This window comes from Marasmius oreades, chromosome 9 (assembly GCF_018924745.1).
Source record: "Marasmius oreades isolate 03SP1 chromosome 9, whole genome shotgun sequence".
Lineage (NCBI taxonomy): Eukaryota > Fungi > Basidiomycota > Agaricomycetes > Agaricales > Marasmiaceae > Marasmius > Marasmius oreades.
Genome location: NC_057331.1, coordinates 1,278,472 through 1,293,432, shown reverse-complemented (window position 1 = coordinate 1,293,432; position 14,961 = coordinate 1,278,472). Strand labels below are relative to the sequence as shown.

At 47.8% G+C, this 14,961-nt stretch overlaps 4 protein-coding genes across 4 annotated transcripts; 3 read left to right on the top strand and 1 right to left on the bottom strand.

The window, feature by feature from the left end:
• Positions 1 to 155: 155 nt before the first annotated feature.
• Positions 156 to 7,665, top strand: E1B28_013323 (uncharacterized protein; the record flags this gene model as incomplete). Its single annotated transcript, XM_043158470.1, has 23 exons — positions 156 to 1,012; positions 1,060 to 1,227; positions 1,283 to 2,038; positions 2,087 to 2,387; positions 2,442 to 2,617; positions 2,667 to 3,102; positions 3,152 to 3,437; positions 3,492 to 3,769; positions 3,826 to 4,007; positions 4,066 to 5,121; positions 5,186 to 5,413; positions 5,466 to 5,509; positions 5,565 to 5,829; positions 5,889 to 6,065; positions 6,122 to 6,136; positions 6,207 to 6,318; positions 6,371 to 6,395; positions 6,448 to 6,605; positions 6,658 to 6,944; positions 7,000 to 7,157; positions 7,214 to 7,448; positions 7,503 to 7,570; positions 7,619 to 7,665. The coding sequence occupies 23 exons, from the start codon at positions 156 to 158 to the stop codon at positions 7,663 to 7,665; spliced, it is 6,315 nt and encodes a 2,104-aa protein (XP_043003818.1).
• Positions 7,666 to 7,788: 123 nt separating this feature from the next.
• E1B28_013322 (uncharacterized protein) lies at positions 7,789 to 11,173 on the bottom strand (the record flags this gene model as incomplete). Its single annotated transcript, XM_043158469.1, has 5 exons — positions 10,558 to 11,173; positions 9,935 to 10,507; positions 8,959 to 9,882; positions 8,401 to 8,905; positions 7,789 to 8,351 (listed from the first exon to the last, which is right to left on the bottom strand). Exons 1-5 carry the CDS (start codon positions 11,083 to 11,085, stop codon positions 7,789 to 7,791), a joined length of 3,093 nt encoding a protein of 1,030 aa, XP_043003817.1. The 5' UTR covers positions 11,086 to 11,173.
• Positions 11,174 to 11,240: 67 nt separating this feature from the next.
• Positions 11,241 to 13,393, top strand: E1B28_013321 (uncharacterized protein; the record flags this gene model as incomplete). Its single annotated transcript, XM_043158468.1, has 10 exons — positions 11,241 to 11,440; positions 11,501 to 11,573; positions 11,634 to 11,771; positions 11,823 to 11,993; positions 12,046 to 12,375; positions 12,428 to 12,774; positions 12,830 to 12,878; positions 12,933 to 13,047; positions 13,104 to 13,270; positions 13,322 to 13,393. Exons 1-10 carry the CDS (start codon positions 11,400 to 11,402, stop codon positions 13,391 to 13,393), a joined length of 1,503 nt encoding a protein of 500 aa, XP_043003816.1. The 5' UTR covers positions 11,241 to 11,399.
• A 779-nt stretch (positions 13,394 to 14,172) lies between these two features.
• E1B28_013320 (uncharacterized protein) lies at positions 14,173 to 14,961 on the top strand (the record flags this gene model as incomplete). Its single annotated transcript, XM_043158467.1, has 1 exon — positions 14,173 to 14,961. One exon carries the CDS (start codon positions 14,173 to 14,175, stop codon positions 14,959 to 14,961), a length of 789 nt encoding a protein of 262 aa, XP_043003815.1.

The following is a 14,961-nucleotide window of genomic DNA, read 5'->3' as shown; positions in this document are numbered from 1 at the left end:
GATGTTCGATCGCGACGCGTTACAGCTATATTTGTGGACGTAATACACTTACCATTTGCGGATGTCATTCTCGTTCAGGTTACGTAAAATCATGGAAGTCAGCAATCCAGCATTTCTCTTACTTTCCTTCATCTCATTTCCATCTTCACCTCTGAATGAGCTCAAAGGATAAGTTTTATCCGCAACAAACAGGTGAAGCTTTCCGAGAATTATCTTCTTCCTCCGCAATCGACTTGACAAGGACCCCTGCTGGTATCGCTTCCGCACCGCCCTCACCATCCCTCGAACCAGATAACGCTTTCTCGCGACGTAGACTCAGCCGTGGAAGGCAGGACTTTGTTGGGCCGGACCCTACCCCATTACAAAAACTTGAACTGCCTCTGCCGAAGGTTAAACTGGCGTACCGAGACCAACCCTTTCATCCTATCAGCTCCAGTGACCGTGACGACCCTTTCGATTCTTCTACGGATGAACACCCTCACCATTATAGTCGCTTCCCGGGCCTTTCTCGGCACTACAAATCTCATAGCTACTCTACCGCGCATTCGGGACCATCAACAACTTCGTTGCTAGCCGGAGTCATCCCTAACGAGATGGAAGGACAAAGAGAGGACGATGAGGCTAGGTTGACAACGAACATGTCGAGGAATCCTACAGAACAGGCATGGAGGGATTCTGCAGATATGGAGCAGGGAGCAGGTGATTTGTCTCGTCTACGAAGGAGAACGGTTAGAACGTACAGTGCTACACCTTCGCCGATGAAAAGGACAGAGACCGTGTTGAAGACGGTGTCAAATAACTTGCGACGCATGTCCCTTCGCGTGGTGAACCTTCGAGGAGCTGGGTTAGAAAACCAGATCAGACTAGCAGATGATGATGGTACCGAGAGCAAGGGCGAAGAAGAGGATTTACCAGACCTCAGCAAGAGTATGCCTATACGTGGAAGAACTATCTGCTGTTTTGGGCCCAATAACAGGTATCGACTGGCCCTTTATCAATTTTTGGTTCATCGGTGAGTGCTTCCGCCATTTTATCAAGCTTCGTTAATTGGGCTGCCAGATGGACCGAACCGTCCATACTTTTCTTAATAATTGTTAACGCTATAGTGTTGACAATACAAGGTGCTCGGTCCTTGACTCTCGACGATACATTGGATGCACCGCAAAGGAAGGGTTATTTTCGTACATGGGAGGACTGGGTCCTGTTTGCTTTATTTACTATATTCACGTGAGTTCTAGTTTTTGCTCGAGCATAATGAAGATTCACCAAGAAAAACTTCAAGCTTCGAAGCGTTTGCTCGAATATGTGTTTCCGGATTCTTGTTCGATCCCGATATACCCGCCTCAACGTTCTTTACTGCTCCTTTTTCATCTCAGGTCGATATGCCGATTATGTCCTCCACCCACTCCGCTACCACCACTTCCACTAGTTTAGCTCGACAAGCTTCACTTACTCAGGGCGCTGGAGGACCACTTTCGCGTGGCCTCACTATCTCGCAACGTCTGGACAGGCTTGAGAGAAACCTGAAAAGACCTTGGCAACTTCGTCACCACAGTGGACTTGCCTCTTCTGCCGCTAACGGCGCACCAAACCACCAACCTCAAATCTCCAACTCACTCACCGAGAAACTCTCAGGAGTCCACAATGTTATCCGAGAACCTCCCCAACGTACACTTCTCTCCAACTTACTGAAATCCGATACAAAGAGTTCCAACGACATCATCTCCCTCCCATTTCGGCTGAGCATTGAACAAGTAACCGATAAGACTGCAAGAAATGTGCCGTACTTGCGACATAGCTGGAGTAGAATTGACTTTGTCGCGATTGTCAGCTTTTGGATATCTTTCGCATTAGCAATGGCCGGAAAAGAATTTGGAAAACATCACATCGGTATTTTCAGAGCAATGAGCGTGATTAGAACGGCGAGATTGCTAGCTATCACGAGCGGTACCACCACGATTATGCATTCTCTCAAGACTGCAAGACCGTTATTGACAAGCGTAGCGTATTTCGTTCTCTTCGCTATGGTTCTCTTCTCGTAAGTCGCCTTTTCCACTCGTTTCCTCATTTTTGATGAGGTCGTCAGTGTAATCGGTATCCAGTCATTTAAGGGTTCATATCGACGAGCGTGCTATGTATCCCCTATCCTGGGAGAGGAAGAGAACGCCCTTGGACAAACTTGTGGAGGTTACATCAACAGCACGACGCTTGGAACGGTCTCATACATTACTAGCGGTGGTTTTCAGTCCGAATCTCAACCCAAGGGATATATCTGTCCTCTCGGACAGATTTGCCGAGAGGCTGAGAATCCTCACAATAACATTGAAAGCTTCGACACCATCTATTACGCTGCGTTACAGGTTGTTGTTATTGCCTCTGCAAATGGGGTACGTTGTCACTCTTCACTCAGTTAAAAGTGTTTCTTATGTGATTTTTTACAGTGGAGCCCACTGATGTATAATATGATAAGCTCAGAGTTCTTCGTTTCGAGCATATTCTTCATCATCTGTGTCGTCATTCTCAATTTCTGGCTCATTAATCTCTTCGTTGCTGTTATCACGAACACCTTCTCTGCAATCCGTTCGGAAACCAAACGAAGTGCCTTCGGTGCTGCTGCGTAAGTATACCCTTGTCTAGTTTTCATGTACTTACCGACGAGCATGTAGTCTACCACCGTTACCCGAGGATCAGGACGATGAATGGCCAGATGGGCGACGCCAGAAGAAGTCAAACTGGCTCAAAATAAGCTATTATTACAGTAAATGGTTTTGGGTGCTGCTTGCCCTCACCTCTCTCGTTCTTCAAGCCACTCGGACTCCGGATTCCTCTGACATGCATCAGCAACTCATGTTCTGGGGCGAACTCGTCATAACCCTGTTATTCGACGTTGAGATGGTTTGGAGGTTTCTTGCCGTTTTACCTGACTGGAGGATGTTCTTGTCACGAGCTCAAAACTGGCTGGATCTCACCTTGGCCCTTGGGTCGTCAATTATTCAAATACCGTTTATCAGAAAGTCGACCTTGTACCCGTGGTTCACCATTTTCCAACTTGGAAGATTCTATCGTGTCATCTTAATCGTTCCAAGGATGAAACCGTTGCTCGTAAGTATCCCCTACCCCGCCCCGGTTGGCTCACTCATTATTCCTGAAGCTCGCAGTGTTCGGGAACATGTATGGTCTAATCAACATGTCCCTCTTCGTCATTCTAGCCAACTACATCGTGGCACTTTTTGCTATCCAATTCCTTCGTGGAGATATGAATGACGACAATACCATTAACTTCGGGGAGATCTTCAATGCTTACCTGGGCGTTTACCAAATTTTCTCCTCAGAGAATTGGACAGACGTTCTGTATGATGCTGCGGATGCGGAAATCAGGCTAGGACAAACGAGCATCGCAGTCTTGTTTCTGTCAGGATGGATGTTATTCGCCAACTGTAAGTTCACCAAAGAATTTCTACTGCAGGTAGCTTAATTCGCATTTGTTCCAGTCATTGTTCTGCAGATGTTCATCGCTGTCATCAACGAGAACTTTCAAGTGGCAGAGGAGCAGAAGAAAAGCAAACAGGCGTCACACTACTGGGCGACTCATCGAGTACAAGCCGGAAGAGCTACGTGGATGCGTCGCCTTAATCCTTATCGCTGGGTTAAAGCAAATCCTGTGAAGGTCAAAGTTGATAATCTTCCCTCCAATCTTGTTTTGCCGATGAAAAAAACGCTCGTCCAAGATTATAGTGGACCCTCTCGACTAGATAGGAGCTCGAACACAGTAGATGCTTCCCCTCGACGTCAATAATAACTTGTTCACTTCCTTCATTTTTCTAGGACCGCACTGCCGGAAGTAGTGCTCGCCATGGAATGCGGCACTATACGAACAAGTCTCTAACCACCTTGCAAAAGTTATTCGCGGGAGATCCGAAAACTGAGGACGTTCCTTTGGCGACGATTAAGCATAACCGAAGCGAAACCTTGGGTGCATCGGGGGACCAGACATTGGAGCGTCATCTGTGAGTTCTCTATCGTTGTTCCCCGTTTAAGTAGCATGAATTCAAAACACGCGATTAGGGAACTCCTCGCCTCCGTCAATCCTGAAGTCCTTAATGACGACGATATTGACGACGTCATCTTCGAGAAAAGAGCTCAAAAGGCTGACTTTATTCGGAATCACCCCACCTATGATAAGACCTTTTGGCTGTTCTCTCAGAAGAACCGTCTTCGCAGCCTTTGCCAGAAAGTTGTGCAACCTGCCAATGGCCCACGTATCTTCGGGACACCGCATTCTCCCATCGGGCACCCGGTGTTCCAGATCATCGTGTTTTTCGCAGTTGTAGGTGGTATAGTCACGGAGATCATTGCAACACCGATATATCGTCGGAACTACTTTGCAACATACGGTAGGAAGGTAGCGTGGTTCGACTACGCTGAAGCCGCGTTCGGAGTGACTCTGTTCATCGAATATATCATCAAAGTGGTCGCCGATGGTTTCATGTTCACACCCAATGCCTACATCAAGAGCGTATGGAATTGCATTGATTTGGCTATCCTTGTCGGCCTCGCAGTCAATGTCACTACTGGCCTGTTGGTGATTGGAGGACTGAGCAGGCTGACACGGTCGCTCAAAGCTCTCCGAGTACTGCGGCTCATAACTCTATTCGACCGCATGCGAAATTCCTTCCAATTCTTGATTATATCTGGTGCCAGCCGTATCCTAGACGCTGCCGTCCTGGCGCTGTTATACATGATTCCATATGCAGTATGGGGTCTCAATATCTTCGCGGGAACGATGAACCAGTGTAACGATGCCGACGTAGAGACTTCATTGTCGTGTATCGGGGAGTTTAGTAACACTCCGGTGGTCGATGGCAAGTTTGGGTTTCTTACTCCCCGCGTTTGGGACAATCCTGCACCGTCCACCAAGTTTTCCTTCGACGACTTTAGATCTTCCCTTCTTATCCTGTTCGAAATCGTTTCGCTCGAAGGTTGGATAGATGTCTTGGGGATTGCGATGAGTGTGGTGGGGAAAAATCAACAACCGCAGACGAATGTTTCACAAGGAAATGCCATTTTCTTCCTAGTTTATCACCTCATAGGAGGAGTGGTGATATTAACACTGTTCGTCAGGTGAGAATATGCACATCCAAGCTGTCGGACTTTCTTTATTATTAACCCTCTTTCCTTTCCCTAGTATCATTATCGGAAATTTCAGTTCTAGAACTGGTACCGCTTTCCTTACCCAGGCGCAAAGAGAATGGATTGACTTGCAGAAACTATTCAAACGACAACGACCCTCTAAACGGCCCACAAAGCGACCAGCTGGTGTTCGCGGTTGGTTTTTCGATCGGGCCGTTCGCAAACACGGTTGGTGGTCGAGAGGAATGACTTTTCTGTTCATTCTGCATGTTATTGTACTGATGTTCGTTTTGTATCCTTATCACCCGCCGTATTTCTTTTGACACACTCGCTAGGACGCAGACATATACGAGTCAACAAGTTGCGGACACGTTGAGAAGTTAGTATCAGAGCTTTTCGCTGTTGCAGTCCCACTGATGAATTTAATGAAACAGATGATTTCTTCCTTGCCATAACGTGTGTCTACATCATAGACGTGTTCGTCCGCCTTATTGGGCTGGGCTGGAGGAGCTTCCGGTCCAACGGTTGGAATTTGTTTGATGTAGTTGTCATGCTGGGCAGTTTCCTATCAACGTTTATCGTGCGCTTTGGCAACGCGGGATTTTTGGCTCAGCAATTACAGAAGCTGTTCCTCGTCAGCATTGCCTTCAAGTTGGTGCAACGTACGAACAGTCTGAACAGATTGTTCAAGACGGCCATGTAAGTGTATTTTTTACAATCTTTCCTTCATAACGGCTAATCTGTTAACAACCTCTTAGGGCGAGCTTACCATCCATATTGAGCCTTCTGCTACTCTGGCTGATATTCTTCGGATTCTTTGCCATTCTCAAGGTGGAAGTTTTTGGTTTGACGAAGTGGGGTTCGGGAGAGAATGTCAACCAGAACTACTCATCAATAAGTGCTGCATTGGTGATGCTATCCTTTATGAGTACTGGGTAAGTCAATTCAATTTACTCCGACTCAAAAATGAACCTTGTGTTTGCTATTACAGGGAAGGCTGGAACCAGTATATGCACGATTATTGAGTACCCGTCGTTTCCTCATTGCTACAGTTGATTAATATTGTGTTCGTGCAGTGCATTGGAATATCCACGGTGCACGAATTCCTCGGAACTCGAAACGGAGTCCGATTGCGGAAGCATTGCCTGGGCTTTCGCATTGTTCATTGCCTGGAATATTCTGAGCATGGTGAGTTCTACGACCTAATGAAGTCAGTCATCACTTAATTTCCAACGTCTAGTATATTTTCGTTAACCTGTTTACTGGTATCTTCCAGTCCTGCTTTGGAGTATCAAGCGCTACTGAAAAATTTCATAGGTGTTGTTGTCGACAGTTTTTCTTACGTCTTTCAAACGACCGGTGGCGCAAAAGCCATAACTAGAGAACAGATGCGCTCGTTCAAGAAAATTTGGGCTGAGTTCGCCAATCCGAAAACAGAGCACCTAGAACGACAGGACTTCGTCCGTTTCTTTGGGGTATACCTGCTAAACCTCTCGGTGTCCTACTCATCCTGACACATTACCGTAGAAACTCAGTGGTGTCTTCGAAGTCCGGATATATCCATTGGAATACAGTATTCCGAGTATTTTGTCGGCCTGCAAGGACCCCTCGATGCAGTACGGACTCAATATGAGTATGCTCAACCGAATTTTAAGCTCCATCGACTATGCCGCAATCAGGAAACGGAAAGCCATATACAGTCGACTGTACCATGAAGCTTGCATTGCCTATCAACCGGGCAAAGGCATTTCTTTCACTGATATGCTTCTCCTTCTTGCCCATCACAAATTAATAGTAGACCATGACGCCTTAATGTTCGTTTATCATGTTTTCCGCAAGTGTATCTAGCTGACGGTTCCCTTCATCTAGTCTCAATGATTTAGTAGTCAGAACGGAAACAAACCGACTGGTTACTGACTTGGTCAATCTCGACCGTGTTCACTCCCTACTCCGGACTATTTCCCATCGCCGTCGATTTCTGGCACACTTGGAACGCAAACGTTTGTTGATTCTTGAACAGTCACAAGGTACGGAACCTTCGTGTGCCTTTATACACGAAGACTTATCAATTCTATACGAACAGACATTCCTGCTATTATCGTGGATCCCACACCCGAAACTCCCCAATCGACTCGGGACATTTCGGCTATATATGATTCAGCCCCACCTTCACCAACACCTGATCGGAGATTTCCCGGTCATGATTCTATTCCTCTTGATAGAAATTCCATTGGCAGTCCAGGTTCAGGCCTTCAAAGAAGCAGTCGGCGTGTTAGTGACATCAGTATGTTATCGACGGATTTGGGATCAAGATACCCGTGCGTCTTATTGTAAGGATTCTACAACCGAAGTTACTCATGTTCCGTGAACAGGAGAGATTCAATATCTGACGAAGATCCCCAACTTGTGCTGTCATCTATGCAGAATTCCATGTGGGGAGGTCAGTCCATGAACCAAATCTTTGTTCTTTTTCTCAACCTTCCCTCAGATTTGATGTCTGAAGCTATGAATGCGGAGAATCAAAACGGGCATTAGTTTTCGTTGCCGGATGTTCTTATGGACAGCTAAACTCATCAGTTTGCTAGAACCTACATGTGTACTGTATCCTAGATGTAAGCAATGTAATCGAAGCAATCGACTATAGCTACAACTATCCCGTTAAGCGCGACCTCTGCGCGGGCGCCAAACATTATTCCCTCTTTCGGGCACGGTGTTGAAGCCTTCGTCATCTTGTTGAGTGCCATTGGTAGGAGGTGTATTAGCTGGGGGTGTAGGACTTTGTGTAGTGGCCTTTTTGGCCTCCTCTCGTGCTCGCCAACCTCCACCTAAGGCCCCTGGACGGTATTTTGGCACGGCTGGACTTGGACTTTCGGCTCGAGGAGGAGTTGACGCCTTTTCAGCGACCCGTGACGGTGTGCTGGCCACACTTGAAGGCGGTCTCCATGCCCCGCCACCCTCCGTTGATTTGCCGAACACACTGGACTTTGACGACGCCGCTGGTGTCTGTTCTCTTTCCCGGGCACGACGTGCTTGACGACGCGCCTCAGCCTCCTCTTCTCTTTGTTGCTTAAGACGAGCCTCTTCGGCGGCGGCAGCGCGTTCGGCCTCACGCTGCTTACGAAGAGCAGTGGCCTTTTCTTCAACCTCTCGTTTGGCGGCTTCGGCAGCGGCTGCTGCTGCTTCCTGTTCAGCAAGAATCCGTTCCTCTTCCGCTATACGTTCTGACGAGGAATTAGACCAGGTAAAGTAAAGGAGACCAGGGATACACACCGGCTTCGATTCTCCTTTCTTCTTCTTCTTTCTCTCTACGGATACGTTCTTCCTCCTCGCGATGCTTCCTCTCTTCCTCTCTAGAGGCAAGGATAGCCCTTTTCCTTTTGGTCTTCTCCTCCTCAATCTTCCGCAATGCTGCATCCCTCTTCTTCGCAAACTCCTCTCCCTTCTTTGCAATGAGAACATCTTTCCTCTTCAGGTAGTCCTCCATCACCCTCGAGAGACGTTTCTTTGTCTCAAGGGCCCGTTGATGTTCCGTTCTGGCGGTTTCCTTTCGTAATTTCTGGACGGCTTCGAATGTGTCCCTATCGTTTGCATGCTGTCGTTCATAGTCCTGAGCTACAAGAGGTCGCTCCTCCTTCCTATATGCCCGCTCAAGGTGGTCGATTCGTTTGGCAACAACACGGAGGCGTTGATTGAGCTCTCTCTTCTCCTTCTCGATGTGTTGAACTTGAAGGCTAATGAGATCACCAGTGTCGAAGCGCTGATCCTTTTGTAGTCGCTGTAACAGGTTCGTATCAGCAACCACATGTAAATAGAGAAAGGGAGAATGACCTCAAGTTCCTCGGCCTTCAGCATACCCGTTTGGATCATTCCTTTAGCAAGCTTGTCGGTCTCCTGCTGTCTGATCTGCTCTAGCTCTTTTCTATTCCGCTCTCTCTCTCTCACTTGCATCTCGAGCCTCGTCTTACGATCCTCCTCTTCCTTCTCCCTTCTCGATTGCTCTGCTCGCCGACTAACCTCTTCCTTCTCTCTTCTCGCCGTCAGTTCACCAAGGAGTTCCCTTCGTCGAGCAACGACCGCACGACGAAGCTGCAATGATTTGCGTTCACCTTCGACTGCAGCGACAAGGGCTGTCAACCTCTCTTTTTGCTCCTCTTCGGTAGGTAATTGGGCCTCCCTGGTAGGAGCATCAAGGACTTGTATGGAATTGTGCAGACACAAAGCTACATTTCCTAGCCGGGTGCGAACAAGTTCTGAGAGGTTAGGTTGGATCAGTGTAGTATCTCTAGATGTTGAAGTTGAAGCGATAGAAGTGGAAGGACGAGTTAGATCATCGGCTCCATTGTTGGCGTACAGTTCGTCAATGAAGACGATAGAGCCCTCAAGGTGGTCGACACGGACGCTGAGTTCACCACGTCTGGCACAACCCATGACGTAGGCTTCTATTTGTTCATTGTCGTAGACGCCTTCAACCTTGGCGTCGCGGAGGGGTTCTACGAGCGAAAGAAGGTTGTTGATCTTAATCGAAGAATATACTTGAGAAAGCTGAGATAGCAGTCGAGAAAGAAGAGCCTGGTGAAGAAGAGGAAGGTAAGGTGCATACGATGGGTCGATTTCGGAGGCGGAAGATATGGATAGAGAGTTCAAGATAGGTGCGATGGTCGAGCATAAGGTAAGCGGATCGAAGGTTACTTCGAGAAGTTGATATAACGCCTTGATGGGTGCAGGTGAAAGCTTCAAGACGTCACGAGATAGCTGTCGACAAACGTGAGAAAGACACAAGTATAAAGCAGGCATTTATCCTCACAGCATCCTTCAGCAACCCTGCTCGTGTGGGGGTTTTGGTCAATCCAAGTAGTGAAGTCAAGCGACCAGTTCGACCTTTTACCTCTTCAGGCTCTTCGGTATGCAACCCAACGGGAACCGCAAGAGCACTGACGAGGACCTGGCCAGCAAGCTTGCTCAACTCTTGATCGGACCTTCCTCCAATACTGGTGACGATAGCATAGTACTTACCCCATGCTGCAGCATGATACAAAGAGTTTCCGCTCATTAAAAATATTTTTGTGAGCTTCTCGTAGTAGTTGGCCATCATAGCAGGGCGAGGTGCCTTTTTGGCCATCGTGAGAAGGTTATGAACATCTTCCACGGAGCGAAAGGCTTCCTGCCAAAGCTCTAGCTCAACGGAAGTGTTGAGTTGCGCAAAACGAGTGTCCAAATGATGCTGGAGAGTGTCCGGATCCGAAAGATTTATCGAGTGTGGTTGATGGGAGTATTTGGCGACATTAGCAAGATGTAGACGCAAAGTTTCGCATAGTCGCCTGAATTCCACTTTCCGCTGATGTTTAAGACAGAATTTGAAGGCTTGCTGGGCTATTTGCTGGATAGATATTATAAGTGACTTTTCAGCAAGACGTGTTTGGTATGTACCTGATATATAACTTCCAAACGAGCATTGTTTTTCAGAGTCTCCAAAGAAGTCCTGTAGCTCTCCCACAGGAATTTTAACCAAGGTGTTACCAAAGCCCTATCTGTCCTATCCTTGCTTTGATCACCACTGACTGCGCCTAACAAAATGCTCTCCGGCGTTTCGCTGGCTTCAAGGTCATCCACATCAACTGCAATCTGAACAGCAGCCTTCTCCTGCGCCTCCCGAACTTTGCCATCGGCCAATTGAACAAATCGCGTGATAACAGTTTCGATACTTTGAACGCTGGTGTTTTGTGCGATGTTCTTGTATTGCATTAATCCTTCTTTTGCGGTACGGCCCTTTCGCATATCGACGCAGAGTTCGATGAATCGGTTCATTATAGGTTCGAGTGAGGTCAATGGAGTCGATCGAAATCGTTTTGAGGAGAACATTTCTGTAAGGGATTGCAATGCTGCATGAGCCTGACCCACAGAAACCAGACCCTCGGCTTGTTTGAGCACTGTCTCAGGCTTTGAAAAGGGCGCCATGTCGGTGCTGAGGAGTTCAAGGTGAGGGAAATTCGAAGCAAAGGCTCGGAGCTAGTCGACGTGTGCGTCCTGCTCAAAAAAAAAAATTAAGTTCAAGAATGACTCAGCTCGGGTCCGTCAATTTCAAGCCTTTGGTACACATGAGTAAACATTGAATCTGGATCCCTCCTTACAGTACCTAACACCTAACTTGATTCTCTTTTGAACGACCTTTCTAACAATGGTTTTACTGCGCTTTGCACCGTCGCCAACGGGCCCTCTTCACCTTGGCGGTCTCCGCATGGCTCTATACAATCATCTTTACGCACGAAAGCATGGTGGTAAATGGATTCTGCGTATCGAGGATACCGATGCTGTACGTTCATAGAGGCACCAACGATATGGGGAGACTCTAGTTATTGAAGGTTGGATCTAGACAAGATTCGTGCCAGGTGCAGTGGATGGCATTCAACATGCATTGGAATGGGCAGGACTCGAATACGACTATGGTGTGTGACCCGTTCGTAGGCGTTCGAGCGTGTTTTGATCTTTTTTTTTTTTTTGAGTAGGGCCTAGGAAGGATAGTAAATATGCACCTTATTATCAGGTCTGCTTCCTTTCGTGTCATTTACCTCTCAAACCCTGAATCCCTATCAAAGTCAGAACGGCGCGATTTATACCGTTCTTACGCGAACAGACTCCTCGAGGTAGCAACATAGAATCACGCGTGCTTGAGACATTCATTCACATCTGTACAGAGCGGTCGCGCATATCGCTGTTTTTGTTCGCAAGACAAACTCTCTTCTATACGAGAAAGATTGGCTCGCTCTGGATCCAATGCATCATATGACAAGACTTGCCTACGACTTAGCGACGAAGAGGCTGCAAGAAAAGTGAGAGCAGGGGAGAAATTCACCATTCGGATCAACGTTCGTTACACGTTTACATCTCTTCAAACTTTATCTCACCCGTATCCCACAGGATAGCACGCCACCGGAGCGGGCACCAACACGCGATATGATATTTGGGAATGTTAGGGACGCCCACGCTTCTCTATCAACAGACCCAATCATACTCAAGTCGGATCAATTCCCCACCTATCATCTTGCCTCTGTAGTCGACGATCATGAAATGGGAATTACCCATGTACTTCGTGGCGAAGAATGGCTACCTTCTCTTCCACTCCATCTCGACTTGTACGCCCACTTTGGCATAACCCCGCCAAAATTTGCTCACCTTCCCGTTCTCCTCAATGCTGATGGTACCAAGATGTCCAAGCGTAACGGGGACGTACAGGTTGTCGATTACATAGTGGGTGTGATTCATGGGTTTCTTATACTATTCTGTTTTAACCCCTTCTTAGAGGCGGGGTTGGGAACCCGCAGCCATACTCAACTGGTTGGCGCTGGCTGGGTGGGGTACGCGACACGAGGAAGCAGCTGAAACGGTCTTAGAGGAATTGAAGCCGTCAGATTCCCCTTTTCGAGGCTTGTCTCAACATGCGCCGGAGAGTACACGAGTTATGACGTTCCAAGAACTGATGGAAGAGTTTGACCTCTCCGCTGTCACACAGCGGAGCTCATCCTTGGATGCCTACAAACTCGAATACATCAACAAACATCATCTCATACGCATCCGGGAATCTCAGGACGGGCTCCTCCGCTTGGCTGAAAGAGTTCACTCACTGGTGAAAAGCAAATTTTCACATAGGTTGGTGCATCGACGTCGTCACCTCGTCCAGGATCCTCTTTAATATGCCAAACAGCCCATACACCACTGTGGAGAACATTATGCACGCCATCCGTCTACTCGAGGCATGTGTCTTGTGCCCAGGTCCTTCTCAAGCCTGACAAGTCATCTCCCACTAGCGCAGACTCATCACTGTCAACGACGTTCCTGATCTTGCACCTTATCTTTTTATCGATCCGGATCTTTCAACTGATGAAGCCCAAAAAATTGCGAAACGTGTTGGAGACGATCGTTGTCAGTTACTTTTTTCAATGTTGATAAATTTTCCTCTCGTTTGACACTTTTACTAGCTCGCATTCTTGAATCGGCAACGGGTGTCATACGTGGGTTGGCTGACTCAGGTAAATGGGAATCAATGACCGCTCCAGAAATTGTTGCTCTGTTCCATGCAGAACGCGACAGACTTGGGCTCAGGACATATTTAATGGCGGTGCGGCATGCTATGACAGGCATGAAGGTTTGTTAAGCACCGACATACCTTCGTTGAATGTACTCATCCCTCTGTCAGGACGGTCCGGCGGTGGCTGATATCATGAAAGTCATTGGCCCTGAAAGGACACTCCAGCGATTGCAATCGTGAAGTGGCTCCCAAAGTTGTATTTACTTGTCAGCCAGCTAATGGTTTCACTATCTATCCACATACTTAAGCACTTGGCCGGCGCTCTGATTGACCACGGATCCTCTTCAGACTTCAGTCCTCAAGGGTGAAGCTATGCCCGTCCACTATGAGACAGTGGTGAGCGGTCTATGACTCACCATCTTTGATCTGGTGCAAAGCGCACCTTCTCTCTTCAAGACAGATACTGGTGTTGGGTCGTCTGTTATGATCACTGCGGCATCAAGCGGTCTCCGGAACCAATCGTATGCTGGGGAAGGGCTCCGATTGTACTCCAAGCTCTCGTACCACAAATGACGTTGTGCTAGGGTAGTCCTATTGCACGCAAGGATCAACCCCGCCGTTCATTTTTGCCATGGAGAGTCCGTCAGTCTTTTCCGAGGGCCCTTTGCGAGTCCCGCGTTATTTCCAGCCAGGCGCCGAAGAATCTGATATAGAGATACAGCAATTCTGATTGTTCCATAGATCAGTTGGGAGTCCGATACCCATGACAGATGTTTCTCAGAGACAGCCACTAGGTTCCTTATTTATTCTACCTTCGTCGCCAACTCATTTGACTTTTCGTTACGCATAATACCGGGGTGTCCCTAGACCGACTCGAAGACTGTTGTGCGTTGAAGGAGGTGAGCATTCTTAACGGTATGGATAAAACCTTCATCCTCTCACTTCTTGAGGAGCCTGGTGAAGCCGAGTTGGTCTACATGTCTGACATACCTTTCCCCCCTAGTTTACTATCTCACATCATGGTTGACACCGCTGCAATTGTTGTTGCTGTTCTCGCGCTATTGGGCACCATCATACAAGCGGTCATTGGTGGTTGGATTGGTTATCACTCAGAGGAAAGAAAACAACAGGACCAGCACCGACAGACTGTTGCCAAGTACCGCTACCCTCTTTCTAGAGCAGCAGAGGACCTCTCGCACAAGCTTCTTAACATTGTCAGCCACAACTTTGCTTCACTTTACGCTTCCGAGGACTCTCCCGAACGACAAAGGTCTTATGCAACTCTCCACACATCCTACGTTATCGGACAATTCTTTTCCTGGGCTCAAATTCTCTATCAGGAAACACAATTTCTTACCCCACCTCATGGCGACTTTGATAGCAGAGAAACCAACAGGATTCTGAAGGAGATCCGCATGACCCTTCTCACTGATACAGGCTCTTCACCCTTCATGCTATGGTCGGGTGAGCAACGTGCCATCAGTGAGATCATGATCGTGCGAGACCCCCAGGAGGACGGTGGACAAGCACGTTGCATGGGGTATGCAACATTCTGTCAACAATGGAAAGCGGACGAGCAGTTCAGGGCTTGGTTTGCTCCTGTCGAAGAAGGGTTGGCCGTCCTTAGCGCCAACCCCAAAAATGCCGATATGGAACGGTTGCAGTCCTTGCAACACCTGCTTGTCGATCTGTTGCAACACCTGGCGCACTATCACCTTTTGACCACTGATAAAGTTTCTCGTTGCCGCGTGGCTCCTGTTTGGTGTCGCTGCAGGCAATGCAAAGTCAAACCCAAACTGGGACTCTAA